Source organism: Lepidochelys kempii, chromosome 7, assembly GCF_965140265.1.
Source record: "Lepidochelys kempii isolate rLepKem1 chromosome 7, rLepKem1.hap2, whole genome shotgun sequence".
Classification (NCBI taxonomy): Eukaryota; Metazoa; Chordata; order Testudines; family Cheloniidae; genus Lepidochelys; species Lepidochelys kempii.
In genome coordinates, this window is record NC_133262.1 from 30,644,471 (window position 1) to 30,666,179 (window position 21,709).

Below are 21,709 nucleotides of genomic sequence, written 5' to 3' on the forward strand. Positions count from 1 at the left end.
GTTCATGGCCCAAAGCCGTCAGCTTGAGATCCAACCCACTTCAAAATGTGTTAAATCTACTGGAACTCGCATGTTCTTGTTACCCACAGAACCGTCCACTCCCTTTCTGAATCCCATTACTTGGCCTTGGTATCTTGTAGCCATGAGTTCCCAAGGATAATGGCATGTGGGAAAAGTATTTCTCCTGGCCCCGTAGATTAAGGATAGTTTAGTGGCTTCCAGTACTACCACGGATGGGTTCAAATCCCTCTGCACTGGTGGGAGCGGGAGTGAAAACTGCTGTACCTTTAAAAGCTCCAAGGGCTAGAAGCTGAACCTAGACACAAAACAGACTGGAAATAATTGTTAGTAGTGGGGGGAATTAACCATTGGAACAACCTCCCAGGGTGTGGGGTAGATTCTCTGGCCATTTTTAAATCAAGCTTGGATTTTTGTCTGAAGTACGTGCTATAGTTCAACCAGGAATCACTTCAGGGCAGGCCTAGGGTCAGACTGGGTGATCATAGTGGTCTAAGGGAGGGAGGTGCCCTCAATTTCACTTCACTTCCACCTTGCCCATGGTAAGTCCACTTAGGGGTGCTGCTTTGCAACTTTACTGTTTTGGGGGGGAGGGAGTCCTGCGGCCCCAGACAGAAAATGCAGCTCAGGCACTGGGTTCATCATTTATTATTAGTGTACAACGCAGATCAAGGAACATCAAACCCTACAGCATTGCTCTGAGCTCCTGCTACAACTGCTCTGTGGCAGGCCCAGCCTGCCCTCCCTCTCCTCCAGGTGCACAGATCGGGCACAGAGAACAGCCCTTCGCATTTTTCTGTTACAAAACCAGCAGAATTTTTCTCCATGCAAACGACAAGGGGGAAAATCCAACTTTGCCACCAAAAAGCCTCTCACACACCCCCTCCTTGCTCCTCTGCTTGTAACAGCATCCTCCAAAAGCAAAGTGCTTAACAAACCGCAGCCCGTTGTTCCTCCCACGTCTGGGAGGTAGGCCATGGTGCGCTGAACTTTTGTCCTACCTGTATATGCAGCTTCCTTGCTGTGGTCTATCTGGGACAAGTGCCCGTTCTTTTAAGCAGGGGTTCAGTCCCACAAAGGATCAGAACTCTAGCCCCCTTTCTGTGCCATTTCAGTCCGTGAGCCAGAACCCCGATCAGCTAATTCAGTCCTGAGTTTCCAGAATGGAGGGGGAAAAAACCCAACAACCTGCAGGCTTTTCTTTATTGCTTAGGAGAGATCTGGGCTGGTGATGATGGCACTAAAAGCCCAGTCACTCAGTAACACACTGGGAGGACTAGATCCTTCCCGGGCAGGCATAAAGCAGAATCACAAAAGGCTACTGCCCCCTTGCCTTGTGCAAATCCACTTTCAAAGTGCGTTTGACCATGGAGCCCCCGGAGGGGAAATACTGCAGCGAGCCTCTAGCAGCGTTCATTCAGAGCCCCCAACCTGTGCTACGTGCGGCTCTGCGAAACAAAAAGAATCAAATGTAATGGAACGGTTTTAGCAGCGAGATCACAGCTAGGCCTACTCGACCATATCCTACTGTGGACTTACACCAGTGCTTGGGGCGAGGGGCAGGAGATATAGGGAGCCACAGAGCTTCCCCCCCCCCATCTTCCCCAACTTTGATCACCTACTCTGACAATAACACTTTGCCTGAACAAAGGGCTTCCTATATGAATTTGCACCCCGGGGAGGGGGTATAGCCCATGTTTGCTGTACAGATAAGGAGAAGGGACTTGCCCACAGACCACGCAGATTGGCAGCAGCAGAGCTGGCAGCAGAAGCCAGGAGGCCTAGTGTAGACTGCACCTGCCCACCCCCTGCGTGGGAAGGGACAAGGCTGCAGTGGAGGCAGCATATAGGTTGGGCAAAAATTGTCTGACCCACCTGGTTTTCCTGAAGGAAATTACGTTTTCACCGAAAGGAATATTTCGTGAAAACGATCTGGTTTTGGTGGAAAAAAAAATCTAGATTGTTTTTGTTTCTGTGTCAAAAAAACCAAACACCCGGCAATCAAAATAGTTTGGCAATTAAATATTCCAGTTCCCACAGGCTACCACAACGCCACAGTGGAGTGCAGTTCAGATGCTTCGTGTCCCTATTCCCCCTTACGGACTGTGCTCCCCAGACTACATCTCCCATGACACACCACCTTTGCCTCCCCAAAAGGGGAGAGCACAGTGTAACATGGGAGGTTAGCCTGAGTAAGGATCCCAGCCTGCAGAGAATGGGCACAAGAAGCACCTAAACTACAACTCCCATGAGGCACTGGGGTTAGCCAGCAAGAGGGGAGACTACAATGCATCATGGGAGATGCAAGGATCCCAGCTTGGCAGCTTTTCAGAATCAATTTTTTTTTTGCGTTCTTGAAAAAAAATTAAAAAATCACACCTTTCCACTGAAAAAAATCAAATATTTTCTGACCAGCTCCAGGCAGGATATTAACGCTCCTGTCTGGGAGCCTGGGAAAGCCAGTCTGGCATTAAAGGAAAGCTGGATTCTCTTCGCTCAGAGCCAAATTACAACACCAGAGTGGCTGAAAAAGGTGCCCCAAGTCCTCCTGTTCTTTTTGCGGATACAGACTAACACGGCTGCTACTCTGAAACCTGAAAAATACAGCACGTGTGTGACGTGGGTGGACTATAACTCCCAGCATGCAGTGCTCCAAGCTCCCTTCCCCCACCCTCCCAGAGAACTGCTGCCTCCAAGAGAGATTTCCTGGCTGACCAGCCCTGCTCACGTGCAAGCTGGTGCCAGGACTGAGCTCTGGAATTTAAGGGAGCTTTTCTTCCACTCTGCCCTGTAAGGGGAGCCCAGAGGGAGGACTGCCCACCTGGCAGTGAAAGGAGAGCCAGGGGAGGAAATCTCAGCTAAACAGTAGCTGGCTGTACCCAGGGCTGGATTTAGGGGCAGGCTTGGTCTAGGGCCGAACCTGGCTGTCTCCTGCAGTCTAGTCTACCCTCCTGCAAAGCAGCCTCCATTTCTCTGAGAGCCAGGAGAATTTGGGGCACCGCAATTAATGTTTTCCAAAAGCCACAGCTGGGTGGGAGTGTGACTTAAGGGCCTGTCCTTTGTAAACCCAGGCTCCTTCAAGGTCCCACCCCCAAAATTGAAGCTTTTGAAACCCCTGCCCCAAGACATGAGACAGGAGCAAAAATGGTTTTGGCGGGGAGGGGTGCAGAATCTAGAGACTGGTCAGTTTCATGGGCTTAATGCCCCATCTTTAGCGTAATCCTTAGTGTTTCCCTGTAATAGACCCAGCCAGGCAGGCTAGAAAAATGGAAACCAGCAGGCCCAGCTCCTGTTCCAGAGAGAAGCAGCAGCTCCAGCCAGGGGCAGTGTATCAGAATTAGGGCCAGGGATGGCATATGGAAATTAGGGTTTCCAGCTTTTCAGAGTGCCTCCCCCCCAGATGGGAACGGGCACAGCTTGCAGGGACTGTGTTGAATCCACCAACGAAAGCAAACCAGGTGGGGAACATTTCTCTGCCAGGAGAGAGCGAGCTGCCTCCAGAGCGTGGGTTGAAAAGCAGTCCTCGTGTTGGGAGCCAAGACCCCTGGTTCCAGCTCAGTGGGGCAGGGGGAGGAACACGAGATGAGTGGCACACCGTTCCAGGATATTGCACAAACCCATGGCTGGAGGAGGCCCAAGGGACTGTAGCATAGATTGGGCAGCAGCTCCAGTGCCACCAGCAGCCCACTCTAGGTGGCCTTTCACTCCACGAAGTCTGTCCCACTCACCTCAGCGGGCGGGGGGGGGGGGGAGCCAGGAGCCTCAGCGGTGGGAGAGCTTGCAAAGATGCAGCCCTGGGAGATGGCCCATAAGGACAAATTCTGCAGTGGAAATCCTAGCCCAGCTCTTTCTGGGTGGCATTTTCCAGGGCAGAGGGCTCCCTTCTGGGCTCAAGATGCATGCATGAGCGCCCCCTGGTGGCATGGCACAGCCTCCCCCATCCTGCTGATCAGCCAGCCCCAAGTCAAGTGTCTCCCCGGCCCCTTTGCGTTTCCACACTGTGGCATCTCCCCCAGCTTAGCCAGGGCCCTTCCCCCTTCTCAAGTCCCTCTCCTATGCTCTAGGGAAGCTAGCAGGCCCTAGCACGGCTGGTGCCGGGGGGCTGGGGCAGTGACTGGGGGCAGGGTAGTGAGACACAGAGGAGGGGATTCACAGGGAGGTGGGGTGGGGGAGGTCCTGCAGTGTCTAGTCCACCACAGCTGAGCTGCACATGGTGTTCATCCCGCAGGCTCTGCTGCCCCGGTACAGGTAGTAGTAGCCCTGGAAAAGGAAAAAAAGAGGGGTTGGTGCGTTCCCATCAGCCAGCAAGCCACTACTCCAGGCCTAATTCACCCAGCACCTGCTCATTGTGGCTTAGCTTTGTGCACCTCCCTGTGGCAAGACTGGGAGGTGCAGGCTGGGAATCCCAGGAGAACCACAAGGACTGGTCTGTGTCCAGCAGCCCTGAGGAAGATCCCCTTTTCTATCCACCGCTGCCCAGCCCTGGCTCTCTGCTGCCAGAGATGATACTGGGGAACTAGGCCAGGCTGGAAACGTGGGAGAAAACAGAGGGAGGGCAGCATGAGCTGCTCCTGGGAGGATGCCTAGCCTCCCCTCCCTGGAGATGGGGCTGGGGGAAGGATGGGAAAGCCAGGCAGCCAGTGTAGGGGAGACGGATTGGGAGTAGAGGAACAAAGCCAGGTGGCCCAAGCAGTCTCTATCCCAGCCCACACCCACAGCATGGGCACCAGCTGCTTCTTACTGGACTCACCTGCTCGCCCCAGTCCTTGCCCCAGCTGTTTTTGATGGCCCAGAAGGGGGTGCGGTCACCTGGAAGGTAGAAAGGTCCATCATGAAGGCTAAGCTTGAGGAGAGGGGGCTGGACAGTTCCTGATACATGGCTGGGGCAGAGCCCAGGCTGCTAGGGGGTGTTGCAGCATTAGCCAGCACTGCCTGAGCCCCTGCTGTCAGCTTCCACTTTTATAGCAAGGGGGATTCTGTAGATTATAGAAACTGGTCTTAGTAGTACCCAGACTCTTGGGTTCTATCCCCACCTCTGGGAGGGGAGTAGGGTCTAGTGGTTAGAGCAGAGCTGGGCGCCAGGACACCAGGGTTTCTCTCTGATTCTGCCAGACTCACTATGCCTTTGAGCTAGCCACCTCCCATCTCTGTGCCTCTGGTCAGTACAAATCCATGAGAGAGAGCTGGGAGCAGCAGGGACTTGGCTCAACAGTGACACATGCTGGTGGCAATGAGAACTACCTGCTCTAGGCTGGACAGTACGGAGGAAGGGCCAGCAAGGCCAGTCCTGGAGGGAAACAGGATGGTGCTCAAGGTGGCTCATTAGGTTTAAGGGAGCCTAGGGAATCAACGTCCCCGAGGCGTGGGGGGCCCTCCTGTGGATTCCAGACTAGCGTCACTTACGTGTCCCATACCCCACCAGCAGCACCGCGTGGTCAATCATCCATGGGTTGCAAAGGAGCCTGAAGGGGTGGGAGACCCCCCTCCTGTAGAACTGAAGGGGAGGGAGATGAGGAACATAACATTAGCGAGCTAACTGCACAGATCCCTACAATGCCACCGAGATGTAGCTGCCCTTAGGGTGGAGCACAGGGCTTTGTAATACAGGGATCCCTTGTCCAGTGCTGACCACCTCTGGGATGCGGAGTGCCCCTTACTGAGTCCTTGCCCTGTATAACAGCACCACCTAGTGCCAAGCCCAGGTATTGGGGCAGTACTGACTGCAAAGGGAGAGCCCCCCCCCCAGCTGAATGCTCACTCTCTGGCATCCCACTGGATCCAATACCACCTGACTTCAGCTAGAACTCAGGTCCCAGGTTTTAACCCCTCATTCTGAGAGCCCCAGGGCCAGGGTAGGACATGTCAGCAGCCTCAGGGCCTTCACACAGCTCTTTATCGGAGGCACATGCTGCATCCCCGCCTGCCCGCGCCAGGCTGTAACAAACCAGCGAGTCTGAACTCCACTGCAATCCCACCCAGTCTATAAGGATGTGAGAGCAGGTGGCTCTGCCCCGAAGCATCTGCTCACCTGCATAGCGAAAGCATTGAGTGCAATGGAGATGGGTCCATTCTTCGCCAGCCACGCCGCGATCTCTGGAACAGACAGGACAGGTGAGTTTGGGCTGTGGCAGGGGCGCTGGGTCTATCGCAGAGCTGACTGGGAAGGGGGCAGAGAGGCACAATCCGCCAGGCATCAACAGCCTCCAAGGGGTCTCGGCCTCACATGGCTCATGAGGTTCCCTTTGCTCCTTGCAGCCAGGTCTCTCTGGGCCTCTGGCACACGCAGGCTGCGTGACTCTGGACAACGCCCTTCCCCGCTCTGTGCCCGCCTTTCCCCTCCCACACTCTTTAGGGCAGGGACTGTCTGTGCAGCGCCTGGCATGATGTGGGGGAAGATCTCGCCTGGGAGTTCTGGATAGCTCCTGAAACAACACAGGGTCCCAATCTACCCTAAGACACAAAGCTGTGTGGAAGGGCAGGTCTTTTCCACAGGCAGCTCCGAGTCTCCCTCCCTCCCCATACCAGGCCCCAGTGACTGGAGTTAGGAGGCAGAGCAGAGGCAGTAAGAGGAACCCAGACTCACCAGTCTCGTCACGGGAGATCTCCACAGAGCTGTTGATGTAGACAGCCACCTTGGTGGCGGAGAAGCTGCAGCTCTGCTTGTGGCCCTCGTAGCTATAGTCACCCTCTGTCTCCAGGCCACCTGGAAGGAGCGATCCCCGGGAAGGGAGGGTTAATAATGCCAGGGGCTAAGAGACAGATCCTGCCGCAGGGAACTCGCCTGGGGCTTGTACAAGACTACGGGGATCTGGAAAAGCTCTGTGACGCCCCTCAATCCCGACCCGCAGCCCCCTCCAACCCCAGCCCTAGGCTCCCCATCACCCCCACCCACAGCCCAGCCAATGCCCCTCAATCCCGACCCGCAGCCCCCTACTACCGCAGCCCCAGGTTTCCCCCGCATACAGCCCGGCCAATGCCCCTCAGTTCCAACCCTGCTATTCTATTTTACCTCAGCTAGTAACAACTGCTCATCTTCCTTAACCGCCCAACCCTTGAGCTTCTCCTATTTGCCCCAGTCAGGATGAGGCCTTGACCTCCCTGCATTGGGCCTGGATGGTCCTGAACTCACCTAGCCGCTCAATGGCCTCATACGCATTGGAAGGCAGTCCCCCTCCGCAGGCATGGTCCAGTCCATCGCAGTCCACCAGCTCTGCAGGGAGAGAGACCGGCCTCTTACCGACCCGAGGCTCTCAGGCTCCCATCCCCCCAGGGAACAGCCTCGCAGCTGGGATGCTCGTGGCCAGCTGGAGCCACTCCCGAGGCTCTGTTAGGGTCTCCCAAAGCTTTGCTGGCTGCAAAGCTGTCCCCACCCCCTGTTGGCTCCTCCACATCTCTTTCCACCACAGGTGTTCAGCAGGTAGCGTGGGCCACTGGACTAGGGAGTCAGGACACCTGGGTTCTATTCCCAGCCCTGCCACTGACCTGCGGCAAGCTCCTTCCCCCCTCTGTGCACATTTTCGCCCTCACCCTGGTCTAGTTAGAATGGAAGCTCTGCAGGGCAGCGACTGTCTCACTGTGTGTCTGTCCAGCACCGGGGGCACGGAGCGACTTCAGTCAGGGTCTTGTGTAGAGCTCAACACGACAGGGTCCCCCGCTTTTGACTGGGGCTGCCTGGCTCTACCACCAACCCAGACCTAGTCAGGTTTGCTGACAGTGCTGAAATCACAGAGGAAGCTGCAAACACCTCTGGGGAGATCAGGGCACTGAAGGGGGATTAGCTCCCACCTCCTAATCCCCACCCCCAATAAGGAGTGGGAGGAGGAACCCAGCAACCAACCGCCCTTCTCCTCAAAGCAAGTTTGGGTTCTTCACTCTGGTGCAAGGATCGACTCTTAACAGGAATTTCCGAAGAGCCATCATCTCCGGGAAACCAGCTAGGTCCAGAAAGCCTGGGAATTGGTCAGGCTCTCTGGGGCACCAGCCATGCGATGCGCTCCCTCTCCTGGCTAAACAGCCCAGGACTCTGGGAGCTCCCCATGTGGCAACACTGGGCAGTGCAGGCTGGGAGAGCCACAGGGCCCTGGATAAGGGATCCCCCTTATATGTGTCACAGTCCAGCTCTGGCTCCTACGCCACAAGTGCCAGCCACATACCCTGCTCCGAGAGTGAGACGAGAGACCCACGGCGCAGGAACCACTGTCCTTCCACGTTGCCGGTGACAGAGAAAGCCCAGCAGGAGCCGCACATACCCTGGAAACACAAGGCCAGACAGATGATGGCCCACGAGTGACACGACAATGTCGCAAACCCTCAGACCCTCCCAAACCCCATCAGGAAATGGTGCGGGAATGCTGACTGCAGGGAAACCCCCAGCTACTCCAGTCATAGAATCATAGAATAGAAGGGTTGGAAGGGACCTCAGGAGGTCATCTAGTCCAACCACCTGCTCAAAGCAGGACCAATCCCCAACTAAATCATCCCAGCCAGGGCTTTGTCAAGCCTGACCTTAAAAATATCTAAGGAAGGAGATTCCACCACCTCCCTAGGTAACGCATTCCAGTGTTTCACCACCCTCCTAGTGAAAAAGTTTTTCCTAATATCCAACCTAAACCTCCCCCACTGCAACTTGAGACCATTACTCCTTGTTCTGTCATCAGCTACCACTGAGAACAGTCTAGAGCCATCCTCTTTGGAACCCCCTTTCAGGTAAAGCAACTATCAAATCCTCCCTCATTCTTCTCTTCCGCAGACTAAACAATCCCAGTTCCCTCAGCCTCTCCTCATAAGTCATGTCTTCCAGTCCCCTAATCATTTTTGTTGCCCTCCACTGGACTCTTTCCAATTTTTCCATATCCTTCTTGTAGTGTGGGGCCCAAAACTGGACACAGTACTCCAGATGAGGCCTCAGCAATGTCGAATACAGGGGAAAGATCACGTCTCTCGATCTGCTGGCAATGCCCCTACGTATACTTCCCAAAATGCCATTGGCCTTCTTGGCAACAAGGGCACACTGTTGACTCATATCCAGTTTCTCGTCCACTGTAACCCCTAGGTCCTTTTCTGCAAAACTGCTGCCGAGCCATTTGGTCCCTAGTCTGTAGCGGTGCATTGGATTCTTCCGTCCTAAGTGCAGGACTCTGCACTTGTCCTTGTTGAACCTCATCAGATTTCTTTTAGCCCAATCCTCTAATTTGTCTAGGGCCCTCTGTATCCGATCCCTACCCTCCAGCGTATCTACCTCTCCTCCCAGTTTAGTGTCATCTGCAAACTTGCTGAGGGTGCAATCCACGCCATCCTTCAGGTCATTAATGAAGATATTGCACAAAACCGGCCCCAGGACCGACCCTTGGGGCAGTCCACCTGATACCAGCTGCCGACTAGACATGGAGCCATTGATCGCTATCCGTTGAGCCCGACAATCTTGCCAACTTTCTATCCACCTTATAGTCCATTCATCCAGCCCATACTTCTTTAACTTGCTGGCAAGAATACTGTGGGAGACCATGTCAAAAGCTTTGCTAAAGTCAAGGAACAACCCGTCCACCGCTTTCCCCTCATCCACAGAGCCTGGCCTCTTGCAGCAGTGCACTTTGGGATGAGACAGAGACAGCTATATTAGCACTGGTGACATGACATACCTGGAAGGGTCGCATGCAGGGATCAAACCTGCAACCTCTGTATCTACCTCCCTGAGCCTCGACAGCTTGTTCTAAACCAGTTACATTAGCTCAGAGGCATTAGCTGCCTCAGCCGCTATACCTGGTCTAGCCACTAGCGGGAGACAGAGTGCCACAGCAGGTTATGTTGGCCTAAGCTCTGCAGCTGCGGCTGTCGGGGTGGCGGATTAATGTAGCCATGGAAACCCACCTGGTCCTTGACGTCAGTGACGGCCCCACGCTCCCGCCAGTCCCATTCGGCAGGAGGCGGGTCGCTGGGGATGGCAGCCGGTTTCATGGGCCGGGCCGGGAGTTTAGCCAGCAGCGGATTCAGGTACAGGGAGCGAAATTCCTCCTCTGAAATGAGACAGAGGGCAGCTCTGGAGAAACGCCCAGGACTCAGGAAGCCCAGGGTACTTGCCTATGATCTCCCCTGGCAGGGGGCACTGCAGAGAGTGGGGCAGGAGCGCTGGCTGTGGGGAGAGCTCCCAGCTACTCCAGCCCTGGCCCCAGGCGTAGAGAGCGGGGAGCTCCTAGCGCTTTCCTATAGGGTGTGCTGCCAGGGCTCCATGGACATACTGAGTGCAAAGCCATCACCCCTCTCACCCGTCAGGTCGCTGAACTTGGTGACTCCGTACTCGGCCGTGCCCTGGTCCAGCTCCTGGATCGTCCGAGCCTTTTCCAGGTTCTCCGCAAAGATCTGCAAACGCCTCTTGGTTTCTAAACAGGACAACAGACCCAGGGAGTCAGAGTCATTGTGAGAGAGGGAGTGTGTCCAAGATAGAGGGGGCTCCCTGCCGTGTTGCAGGAGCCAGTGCAAAGGATTCTAAGGTGGGAAGAGCTGAAAGGGTGATGGGAGCTGGCTCGCAGGATTCTGGAAAGGTGGTGGGATGGGGGCCCAAGAGATATGCCAGCACCTGGGGCTCACCTCTTTCATCCTTGTAGCTCTTCTTGTAGGTGGTCAGGAAGTCTTTGAACAGTGAGATCAGCTGGACGGATGCATTCTAGGGACACAGAAGCAAGCAACTTAGAGACCTGGAAGGCTGGAGGTGGTATCTGAGAGGCTGATGCTGGAAGATGTGCCATCTGCCAAGGCCAGGTGAGTGCCTGGCTGTAGGGGGTGCTATAGACTCATTCTCAGTCTCCTCCTGCAGCAGGTCTGTCTCTGGAGCATTGCAGGAGGTCAGCCTTAGGGCTGGTAACCAGAGGAGGTGCCATGCTGAGGCACAGCATAGGGGCAGGGTGGCAAGGGGGGTGGGGCCAGAGGCCAGGGCAGTGGCATGGGGGAAGGTACGAAGCAGCATATCACGGGAGGGGACTGGAGAAATGCAACCCAGAGGAGTACCCCCGCCCCAGGTGACATACCCCCCTAATCCAGGCCACACCCCCTGCCCTACCCTGGGAGCAAGAGGCCTCATGTGTCCTAATTCCAGCCCAACACACTCTCCCCACATGAGTTACCATCACTAGAACAGAGACTGGGGCCCCTCAAGGGACAGGGCAAACTGGGCTAGAGAGGAGGAGGAGTGAGGCAGCCAGCCACCCACCTGGGAAAGGGCCTCCAAGCGAACTGGCTCTTCTGGTGTCTTTGCATGAGCCGGCTCCTCTGGCTCCAGGGGGGCTGCACTTTGGACCTTCTCTGATGGCTCTAAACACAAGAGGAGGCAGTAGCAAGCGTTGCAGGTAGCCCCGACACAGTTAGTGTATAGATCTCATGCCTTGGGAGAATGAGGGCCAGTGCCCATCTTCTTCACGCCCAACAGCAGGGGTGGCCAACCTGGGACTCCGGAGCCACATGCGGCTCTTCAGAAGTTAATATGCGGCTCCTTGTCTAGGCATCAACTCCGGGGCTGGAGCTACAGACACCAATTTTCCAATGTGCCGGGCGGTGCTCACTGCTCAACCCCTGGCCCTGCCACAGGCCCTGCCCCCACTCCACCCCTTTCCGCCCCCTCCCCTTGGCCTGCCATGCCCTTGCTCCCCCCCCCCCCCCCGCGAGCCTCCTGCACGCCACAGAACAGCTGATTGGGAGGTGTGGGGAGGGAGGGAGGGGGAGGCGCTGATCGGCAGGGCAGCCGGTGGGCGAGAGGCGCTGGGAGCGGAGCAGCCGATGCGGGGCTGCTGACATATTACTGTGGCTCTTTGGCAATGTACATTGGTAAAGTCTGGCTCCTTCTCAGGCTCAGGTTGGCCACCCCTGCCCAACAGCCTCTATTGCTTGTGCTAAAGGAGATCTCCCTTGGCTAGCAGCAGTAGCAGGTCCCTTATCCTGTTGGTAGCCACTGGAGGGCACATTCACTGTTCTAGATTCCCAGATTGGAAGGCCAGATGGGACCATTGTGGTCATCCACTCTGACCTCCTGCATAGCCTAGGCCAGAGGACCTCCGACAGCCCTTCCTGCCTGGAGCTCATATCTGGTGGCTGAGCTAGAGCATAGATTTAGAGATGCACCCAATCCCTAAAAACTCGCAGGGACAGGTTGGATTCTTCATCACTTGGACAGTTGTTCCAACAGTTAAACCCCACCCTGTTAAAAATATGTACCTCGTTGCTAGCCTGAACTTGTCCAGCTTCAGTTCTCAGCCTTTGGGTCTCAATCTGCCTCTCTCTGCTGAACTGATGATGAGCCCTCTGCTCTCCAAACTCTCCTCCCTGGGGACACGCTTACAGCCTGAGTTCAACTCACATCTTCCTCTTTAAGGCTCTAAGAAGCTCAGTCTATGCACAAAACTTGTATTGCTTTAACTATACCACTCTAGTTAATGTGGTACAACCCTCTCCATGTGCATGCAGTTATACTGGGATAGATGTGCTTATGTCAGTACAGCTATTCCAGTACAGGAAGGGGAATAAGCTGTTCTGGTAAAAGCTCCTTTACCCTAGGAAACGGCATCCACACTAGGGCTGGGTAGATATCACTAGGTTAGTGAAACATTGTCTATGTTACACAGAATCACTAACTGGTACAGCTATACCAGGACAAAACGGGAGTGTACAGCAGGCCTTAGTCTCTAACTCCAGGCAGGTTTTCCAGAACTGGAATCATTGAAGCCAGAAGCTGGACAAATTCAGACTGGAAATGAGAATCACATTTTTACCCATGAGGGGAATTAGTCATCAGAACAACAGACCAAGGGCTGGGGTAGATCCTCCACCACTAGGAATGTTTAAATCAAGATGGGATGTTATTCTAAAAGCTCTGCTCTAGTTCAGCCAGGAATTAATTCAGGGCTGGCCTATGGCCTGTGTTATGCAGGAGGTCAGACTAGATGCTCACAGTGGTTCCTTCCGGCCTTAGAACGGATGAATATTGTGACTCTTCTCTGAACCCTTTCCAAAGCTGTCACCATCTTTTTCACAGTTCGTCAGCCAATCTGGATGCAGTGTCCCAGGAGTGGTCTCACCAATGCAGGGATCCCTGATATGCAGCCACTTCTGGGATGAGATAAGGCAGCTCTGCAATAGCGCACAGCAATGCTACGGAGCAGGTGAGGTGGGGAGGACAGGACAGCTGATGGAATCCACAAGGGGGGAATTTAGGTCAACAGAGTGGAAGCACCCGAGCTGGAGTCTGGCCAGGAGACTGGATTAACAGCCAGCTATTTGGGAAAGTGCCAAAGGACTCTTTAATGGCCAGAAGTGGATTAAAGCTTTCATAACCAGCTCCTTCCACACGGGAAATACAGGGCAAGTGGCCATGTGCAGGTGGTGGAGGGGTGTGGCTTTGATTCCAGACTTAATGCTCTTGTTTACATTCTAGTCAGGATCCTTTAAAGGGATGACACCCATGCAGACCCGCCATACCAGCTGGACGACATTCCTGCTTCACCAGCCTCTTCCTGTTCATCCATGGCTGACTCCAGACCTCAAAGTGACAAGACTTCCAGGAGACAGAGAGAAAAACAGGCCTTGCCTCAGAATTTCATAAATGAGCAGTACAGAAACCTGCCCGGAGGCAGCAGGGATGAGTGGACTGGCAGGGAATGGTGATGGTGGATTCTGTTCCTGACTCTGGGAGGACGGTGGGGTCTGTTGGGTTAGAACAGAAGGGCCAGGAGAGTCAGGACTCCTGGGTTCTACTCTTACTTCTGCTCCTAACATGATGCTGGGGAAGCCCCTCAGCTGTACTCTGTAAAATGGGGCCAGTGTTTCCCTAACTCTTGGATGGGGTGCATGTGTCTTAACTTATTTGTAAAATGCTCTGAGACTCTCAGCTGAAAGGATGCCAGAGAAGAGCAGAATCACTTCTCACTCCACAGCCCTCTCCTTCCAGCCAACAGGCTGCACCCGAGTTACTCAGCTGATCCTCCACTAATGAAAGCTATGAAAAGATCCTCTAGTTACAGCGTGTTTGGGTTAATGCCAGGTCACAAGACAACGAATGAGAGGATTCAGCAGACAGAGGCCTGGCTCATGGGACTATGACTGGAGAGTCTGACACAGGACAAACACAGACCAGCAGGTTGCTTACAATGTAACCGGACTCCTGGGTTCTGTGTTAGTAACGTCCCTGTTTAGTTTCAGAGCCATCTCCCAGAGCCTCAGCTCCACTGCCTGCTTTTGACACCCCATTTTAATACTTGAAGAAACTGGCGCTGGTTTGCATGTACATACACATGTGCCCTTGCTTCTGATTTCAACCAGTAGAAGACAATCAGCTGTGTGTCTTAGCCCCCCTTCTGTAAACACCAGGAGCAATTCTCCTGGAGAACAAGCAGTAGTGATGCTGCTTTTGAAATAGGAAGATCTAGCTCTATCCTGCCACTGCTACGAAGCCCCCCCCAGTTTCTCCAGTTCTCCCACTCTGACCCGAAGGAATGTGTTTGCCTGTAAGAGTGGCATATGCACAGGACATAGGTGGTGGGGGAGCGGGGGTGGCACCCACAGAGTTCTGCCCCCATCATGCTTTGGGAACAACATCCCTTTCTAGAATCCCCATCAGGAATTGGAAAAGTCCAATCCCTAAACACCACCCCACATCCCAGATGAGACCTCCCAATGTGTCCACTCACTGGGATCGTAACTGTCTGCCTTCTCTTAAAACAGAGCCTCAAAGACTACAGATCCCAGGATGCCATGCTCAACAATAAGTGCCCTCCACTTGAATCAAGATGAAGCAAGGTATGCTGGGAGCTGCCGTACCATTAGCCATACCATCATACCTGTTCCATTTAATGCAAATTAAGTGTATCCTTTGGGCTCCTACCCAGTTGGAGATGTGACCCTCCTGGAGTTACAGGGGGAAGGAGAAAGGCAGTGATTCATAATATCTCTGCCCAGATTCTGCTCTCTGTGGTATCAGTAAAAAGAACAGGAGTACTTGTGGCACCTTAGAGACTAACCAATTTATTTGAGCATGAGCTTTCGTGATGCATCTGATGAAGTGAGCTGTAGCTCACGAAAGCTCATGCTCAAATAAATTGGTTAGTCTCTAAGGTGCCACAAGTACTCCTTTTCTTTTTGCGAACACAGACTAACACGGCTGTTACTCTGAAACCTGTGATATCAGTGTAAATCCACAATCACCCCATGAAAATCAGCGAGCTGAATACACACTTATCCTGGTGCACAGAGATCAGAATCTGGCCGTAATCCCACAGAGGTCAGTGATGTGACATTAGAGTCACACCAGTTTAATTGACCTATTAAGAGTGGGTGGATCTGATTAAGTGGACCTTGTGATGAAACAGGATTTTTCTGCAATATATTTATGGCCCCTATGTGTGCCTCAGTTTCCTCTACATTTTGTATGGCTGCCCGGGGGGGGCGGGGGGGGAGAGAGGGAAGGACTGTCTGTCTAAGCCTGAATGGGTCATTAAAAAGGACTGGCCGAGGATGACCCCATATCAACTGAGAATCCGAGAAGCCAGTGGCAAATCCAGTTACCAGGACACTGACACCTAATAACCAATGACCCAGAGGGAGATGGATTTCCTCACCTCTCAGCAGGAAAACTGAGCAAGATCACCCCAGCTCCAGAACAAAGGACTGGGAAGGTGGGGGGATAGGAACTGGCTTCTGGATGGAGTCTGGGCTCTCACCTTGGAGCTAATCAAGGACATCAGACAGAGAGAGAGTTCGCTACAGCTTGCTGGGCTCTGTGCTGGCCAGAATGGACCGGGACTAGTCTTTGACCTTCATTTCTCTGTGCTAACCTAAGGACGACCTACGTGGTGTTCCAGATGACTAATAAACCCGACTGTTTTGACAACACTGTTTGAGTGTCGCTGCAAAGGCTGGGCGAGGTATATTAACAAGTCTCTACCAGGAGTCTCTCTCAGCCGGACTCACTGAAGAGAGATTACAGCAGGAAACAGGAGTGCTGGAGGCGGTGAGACACCCCCCCCAGCCCCCGTTGGGGATCTGGTACACTGAGGTGGTTCCTCCAAGAGGCTGTGCCGAAGCTGGGGGTGTAGCGCCAAGCGGATGGAGCTGTGACAGACCCAAAACAAAACCACAACCCAGCACCTGGTCCTTACTATTTGCTCCGGCTCCACTGAATTTTCACAGATGGCGGCATCCTGGTTTGTGAATCCATACTGGCTGCATGGTGACTTCAGCAGGGTCACATCCAGATAGTACTTGATCCCATTCACCACCTGCAAGCAGAGCACAGTTCTCAGGTAGGCAGAGCATGGCACCATCTGCTCCATTACTGCAGACCCCAGCCTAGAACTTAGCATGCAGTGACAATAAATGGGGAACTGGTGAAAGACAGAACACCAGGGTTTGCCTGTGTCCGGCAGCCTTGATAAAGATTCCCCTCTATATTCATTACAGCCAAGTTCTGGCTCATCTCTACAGCATGGGATGCTACAGGGATCTTGTTGGGACAAACTTGGGTTCAGATTTCATAGCTTATTTATTATACAGGTGAATATAAAGCATTTTCATCATTTTGCAAAGCCAGACCGGGACCATTAGATTATCTACTCTGAACTCCTGTATAGCACAATTCAGAGAATATCACACAGTCACCCCTGTGTTAAGCCCAATAACTCGTGTTCAGCTAACGCACCTTCCAGAAAGGCAGTCAGGTCTGCACTCTCAGGCATCAAGAGATGGGGAATCCACCACTTCCCTTGAGAGTTTGTTCCGAGGGTTAATCCCTAATTGGTAAAAATTTGCATCTTATTTTTAATTGCTATGTGTCTGGTTTTAACTTCCAGCCACTGGTTTTTGTTCTGCCTTTCTCCACTAAAGAGCCCTTTAGTACCCAGGATTTTCTCCCTGTGAAGGTACTTTCACACCAGGATCAAGTCACCTTTTGATCATTTTGAGAAGCTAAACGGGTGGCACTCTTTAAGTTTCTCACTGTCAGGCATTTTTTTCCCAGCCCTCTTCTCTACATCCTCTCAATTTTTCAACATTCTTTCTAAAATGTGGCCCCCACAATTGGACAAATTACTCCCATACTGGTCTCATCAATGCTACATACAGAGGTAACATGCAATCAGAAAGTAATCTACCAGAAGCAGTTCTTTATAAAACTAAAGATCTCCCAGAACTGGTCTGAAGTTTGAGGGTAGACCTGTGCTAAATTTGCAGATTTTAAGCCAGAAGGGGATCACTATGATCAGGCAGGAGCCTGACACAGGACAGAGAATTTCACCCAGCGATTCCTGCATCCAGCCCAATAACGTGTGGTTGAATTGGAATGTAATTTTTAGACAGACCTCCAATATGCTAGCCAAACTTGAAAAGTGAAATTGACTAGAAACAAGAGTGAAACTGCCTCCTCTGTTCCTCATTGTTCCCAGCAGTAACGCAAAGGCGTAAGTAAAATGGAATGGAAACCAACACAGTAGGGATGTAAAGATGGTAACTAGGTTATCTCCAGAAGATAGTCCTTTACTGGCCTAGCTGCGACTGACAGGGGCACATGACGGTCCATTAGCAAGTTCTAAGGGTGTGTCAACACTGCAGCTGGGAGGTGTAATTCCCAGTGGGGGTAGGTGTATGTGCCCTAGCATGCTAAAAGTGGCTAGCCACCAGAGTGCAATCCCATCTGAGATCCTAGGAACGTACCCAAGTTGCTAGTCCAAGCCACCGCTTGAGTACATACCTAGGATCTCCAACAGGATTGGATTTGGGCGGCTAGCCCAAACCACAGCCTGTGCCCCCTGGCACGCTGCTATTTATGGCACGCTCGCTCAATCAGAGCTAGCCTGTGCACGTCTGCCTGGGCTGGGAGTTACACCTCCCCCTGCAGTGCAGACATACCCGAATAGGGTTTCCTCACCTCTCAAGTCTCCTGTAAGCTTAGAACGCTTTGCCCTATTTTGGGTTCCGATAACTGGTTTATTTGTAATGTGCAAAGGGTGTGGATAAATTATTGCATCTTCTTATTTACCAGCATCTGGAAGGGTTAATCACGTACTCTTCTACAGGACTTCTTAAGTAGAAAGATTCAACATATTGTTAATTACGTTAGTTAATTCCTGCTGGTTACAAATCCAGACTAGCGGGTCTGACTCCTCAGTCACGCCACTCTGGCACTGCAAAAAGTTCTTAAAGTTAGTATTTGTATTAGTGGAGCTCCTAGGAGCCCTGGCATAGAAGTAAACTGACCCTTGAGAATATCTCCCGCACCAGTCAGGGTAGAGCTGGAGTGAGGGCTCCGCACTGACTCTGCTCCCAGCCCCCAGAGGATGCGGCTGGAGCTCTCTGCACACTAGCTACTGTCACAAGGGGACATGGGAAGCAAAGCATATGTTATACCTAGTGCCAGACAGGCTCCTGCACCGTCCCAGGATGCTATGCCCTCTCTGCCCTGGAATGGGATGCCTCTGGCGCTGAGGGACCGAGAATGGAGTGCAAGATTGCAGGGGATGTGCGGGGTGTCTCCCCAGGGCTATCCTGAAAGAGAAACTTGCACCAGACTGGATCAGACCCAAAGTCTGTCTAGTTAAAATCCTGTTTCTGACAGTGGCCAGTGCCACGTGCTTCAGAGGAAGGCACAAGAACCCCACAGTATGAAGATATGGGATAACGTCCCCTCACTCCATTAGCTCTCACCCTGGTCTCTAACAGAGATCGGCTTAAGCCCTGAAGCACAGGGTTTTATATCCCTTCCAAAATTATCATTATGTAGGACAAATGAATATTCCTGATATCCATATAAATGGCCAATCCCTTTCTGAATCTTGCTAAGTTCTTGACATCAATGACTTCCTGAGGCAAGTAGTTCCAAAGGGTCACAACAGGGTGTGTGAAACATGTATTTTCTTTTATCAGCTTTTAAGTCAATAGAAACGTAGGACTGGAAGGGACCTCCTGGGTTATCAAGTCCAGTCCCCACTATTGCAGGCAACGCCCCATCATTGAATCCAGTCCAAAACTTATCCAGCACCATCCTCAAACTAGCTGGGTTGTTTGCCCTGCACTGCTTCTATGGGGAGGTATTCCAGACTCTCCCTCCTCTGATGGGCACAAACCTTCTTCTCATTTCCAGCCTCAGTTGATTCCTGGCCAGTTTATCCCAATTTGTTCTTCTGCCAACATTGTCCTTTAGCTTCAATAGCTCTTCTCCCTCTGTGGAGTTTCCCCCACTGTACCTAGACAGAGCAACAGATCCCCTCTCAGCCTTTGCCTGGTCAGGCTAAACTAATCCAAGCTCTTTCAGTCTCCACTCATAAAATCAGCTTTCCATGCCCCTGATCATCAGCCTGGGAGCCCTTCTCTGTACCAGGCCAATCTGAATTCATCTTTGTTGAACATGAGTGACCAGAACAAAATGGAACAAGGCATTCCAGATGACGCCTTGCCAGTGTCTTGTACAATGGCATTCATACTTTCCTATCTCAACTGAAAAGACTGCCTGATGCATCAGATCAGTTCTCCCTCCATTAGAGTATCTGCGTTTCAGACTAATTTTCCTCTCACATGTTAGCTGCAGATCTCCATGAAAAAGCTCATTTTTCTAACATGAATGAGTGTTTTGTATTATTTCAGTTCTCAACAGTATTTCCAGCTGATCCCACTATTAGAATCTTCTGCAAATTTCGTTCATGTGCTATTTCTCCTGAATCATCAAGTTAAATAGAGCCATGCCCTATGGTACTAATTAGGCACCTCCCCAACTCGAACACCTTCCTGTTTATCTCTTTAGTCTCTTAGAGAATGTCTAGCACACATGACTGTGCTCTGATCCCAGCCAAAGTGAATTAATTTTTCAATTAGGATGTTGCGAGAGACTGCAGCAAGTGTTTTCGTAACATTCCAACCTACGGCAGGATTCTCCATGTGTCCATTTGTTTAGCTACAGAAACGACCACATTTATCTGGCCAGGATGATTCTTTATAAACCTTTTGCTCACAAATCTGTTACTCTCTCTACAGAGGTTCTAATTGTTTCCTTCCCGTTACTGTACTAAGAAGGAAAGTCAGATTCACAGGGTGGTAACTGCCCTTAGAAACACACATAAGTAATCATACAAATTAGTAATTCCTCCCAATCCACATAACCCGGTTTATGGCCCCAGTTCACATAAGCTAGTTCACAGCCCCTTATCTAGTCCATATAACCCAATTTCCATCTCCCACAGTCCATTTGCCCTGTACACCTGTCTAGAACCTCTAACTCAGTCCATATAACTCAAACGGCACTGCTAGTACTTTTACTGTATATTCTAGTCTTTATCCCCAGGCTATACCCTCTTATAGCCCAGGCTATACCCCAGCATATCAACTACAACCCCAAGGATCCATATATCTCAGGGCTTGTCTACATTTAAAACATGACAGCAGCGCAGATGCGCCACTGTAGCACTTCAGTGTAGACGCTACCTACGCCGATGGGGTTCTCCCATTGGTGCATGTAATCCACCTCCCCGAGAAGCGGTAGCTAGGTTGATGGAAGAATTCTTCTGTCGACCTAGCGCGGTCTACACAGAGACTTAGGGCATGGATTTGTCACACCCCTGACCCACGTAGTTAAGATGACCTAATTTTCTAGCACAGACCAGGCCCAGGTATGAGTCGGCAATCCCTATTCCTTTTGTCATTGCCAAATCCTCTATCCCAGTCCATGCCCCCCAGCCCCTTTGCCCGGTATCCCCGTCCATGTAACCCAATATACCCCTTTGCCCTGTATGATCAATGTGTATACTCGCAAGTCTACAACTCAAGCCAGAGCCTTTAGCCATATAACACACACTGTGACCCCCACCGCAGTCCATATAACCCAGGCCAGACCCCACTAGTCCTTGTACACAATACTCCAGCCCATATGTCCCAGCCTTTCCCTGGTCTACATAACTCATACCCCAGCCACTCTGCCCTGTACCCCGTCCAGTCCAGTCCCCTGCGCAGCCGACGCCGTGGCCTTACGACGCAGCTTACAGCCCTGCACCGCAGCACAGACCAGATCCCTCCCCAGCCTGGCTCTCATCACCCGGTGCGTGACTGCAAACACGAACCACAGTCCGTTCTCCCCATCCCCAGCCAGGCTGCCGGATACCCCCGGTCCGGCCCTGGCCCGGCACACACACCGCGTTCCACCCGGCCCCTCACCTGGGCCTGCGCCCGCCGGATGGTCCCCAGCCGGGCCGGCCCCCCGCGCTGCTCCGCTGCCCGGCTGTAGCTCTCTAGGGCGAAGCGAGCCGCCTCCAGGGCCGCAGGGTCCCGGGCAGCCTCCAGCTCCCGCAGCGCCCCGGCTCCCGGAGCAGCCCCCAGCGCCGCGGGCAGCAGGAGCCCGACTAGCCCCAGTGGCAGCAGCATCCCGGCCGCGGAATGAGCGCCGCCTCCGCGTGGGGCCCACATATGGGCTGCGGGGCGGGGCGTCCGCTGCCATAGAGACGGGCCCGCCCCCTCTAGGCAGCTAGGGGGACTCCACTGTGGGGCACTGAGCCCCACCCATCCATTCCCTTCACGCGCTGCTGTCCCCCACCCTACGTGGATCCCCTCCAGGCTCTATACTCCAGGGGCCCTAAGCATCCTACCTACACCCCTAAAGGCTGCTTCCTTCTAGGGACCAGAATGAGCCCCACTTCCGCTATGTGTCATGAGCCCTACATGGCTACAGCTAGCTGAG

General features: G+C 52.8%; 1 protein-coding gene across 1 annotated transcript; it reads right to left on the reverse strand.

Moving 5' to 3' along the window:
- Positions 1-650: 650 nt before the first annotated feature.
- LOC140914272 (cathepsin F-like) lies at positions 651-21,453 on the reverse strand. The gene is made up of 14 exons (XM_073351690.1): positions 21,190-21,453; positions 16,155-16,274; positions 13,480-13,555; positions 11,222-11,322; positions 10,603-10,678; positions 10,281-10,394; positions 9,886-10,031; positions 8,172-8,268; positions 7,148-7,228; positions 6,602-6,721; positions 6,047-6,111; positions 5,422-5,512; positions 4,769-4,827; positions 651-4,278 (listed from the first exon to the last, which is right to left on the reverse strand). Exons 1-14 carry the CDS (start codon positions 21,436-21,438, stop codon positions 4,204-4,206), a joined length of 1,470 nt encoding a protein of 489 aa, XP_073207791.1. The 5' UTR covers positions 21,439-21,453; the 3' UTR covers positions 651-4,203.
- Between the last annotated feature and the right edge of the window lie 256 nt (positions 21,454-21,709).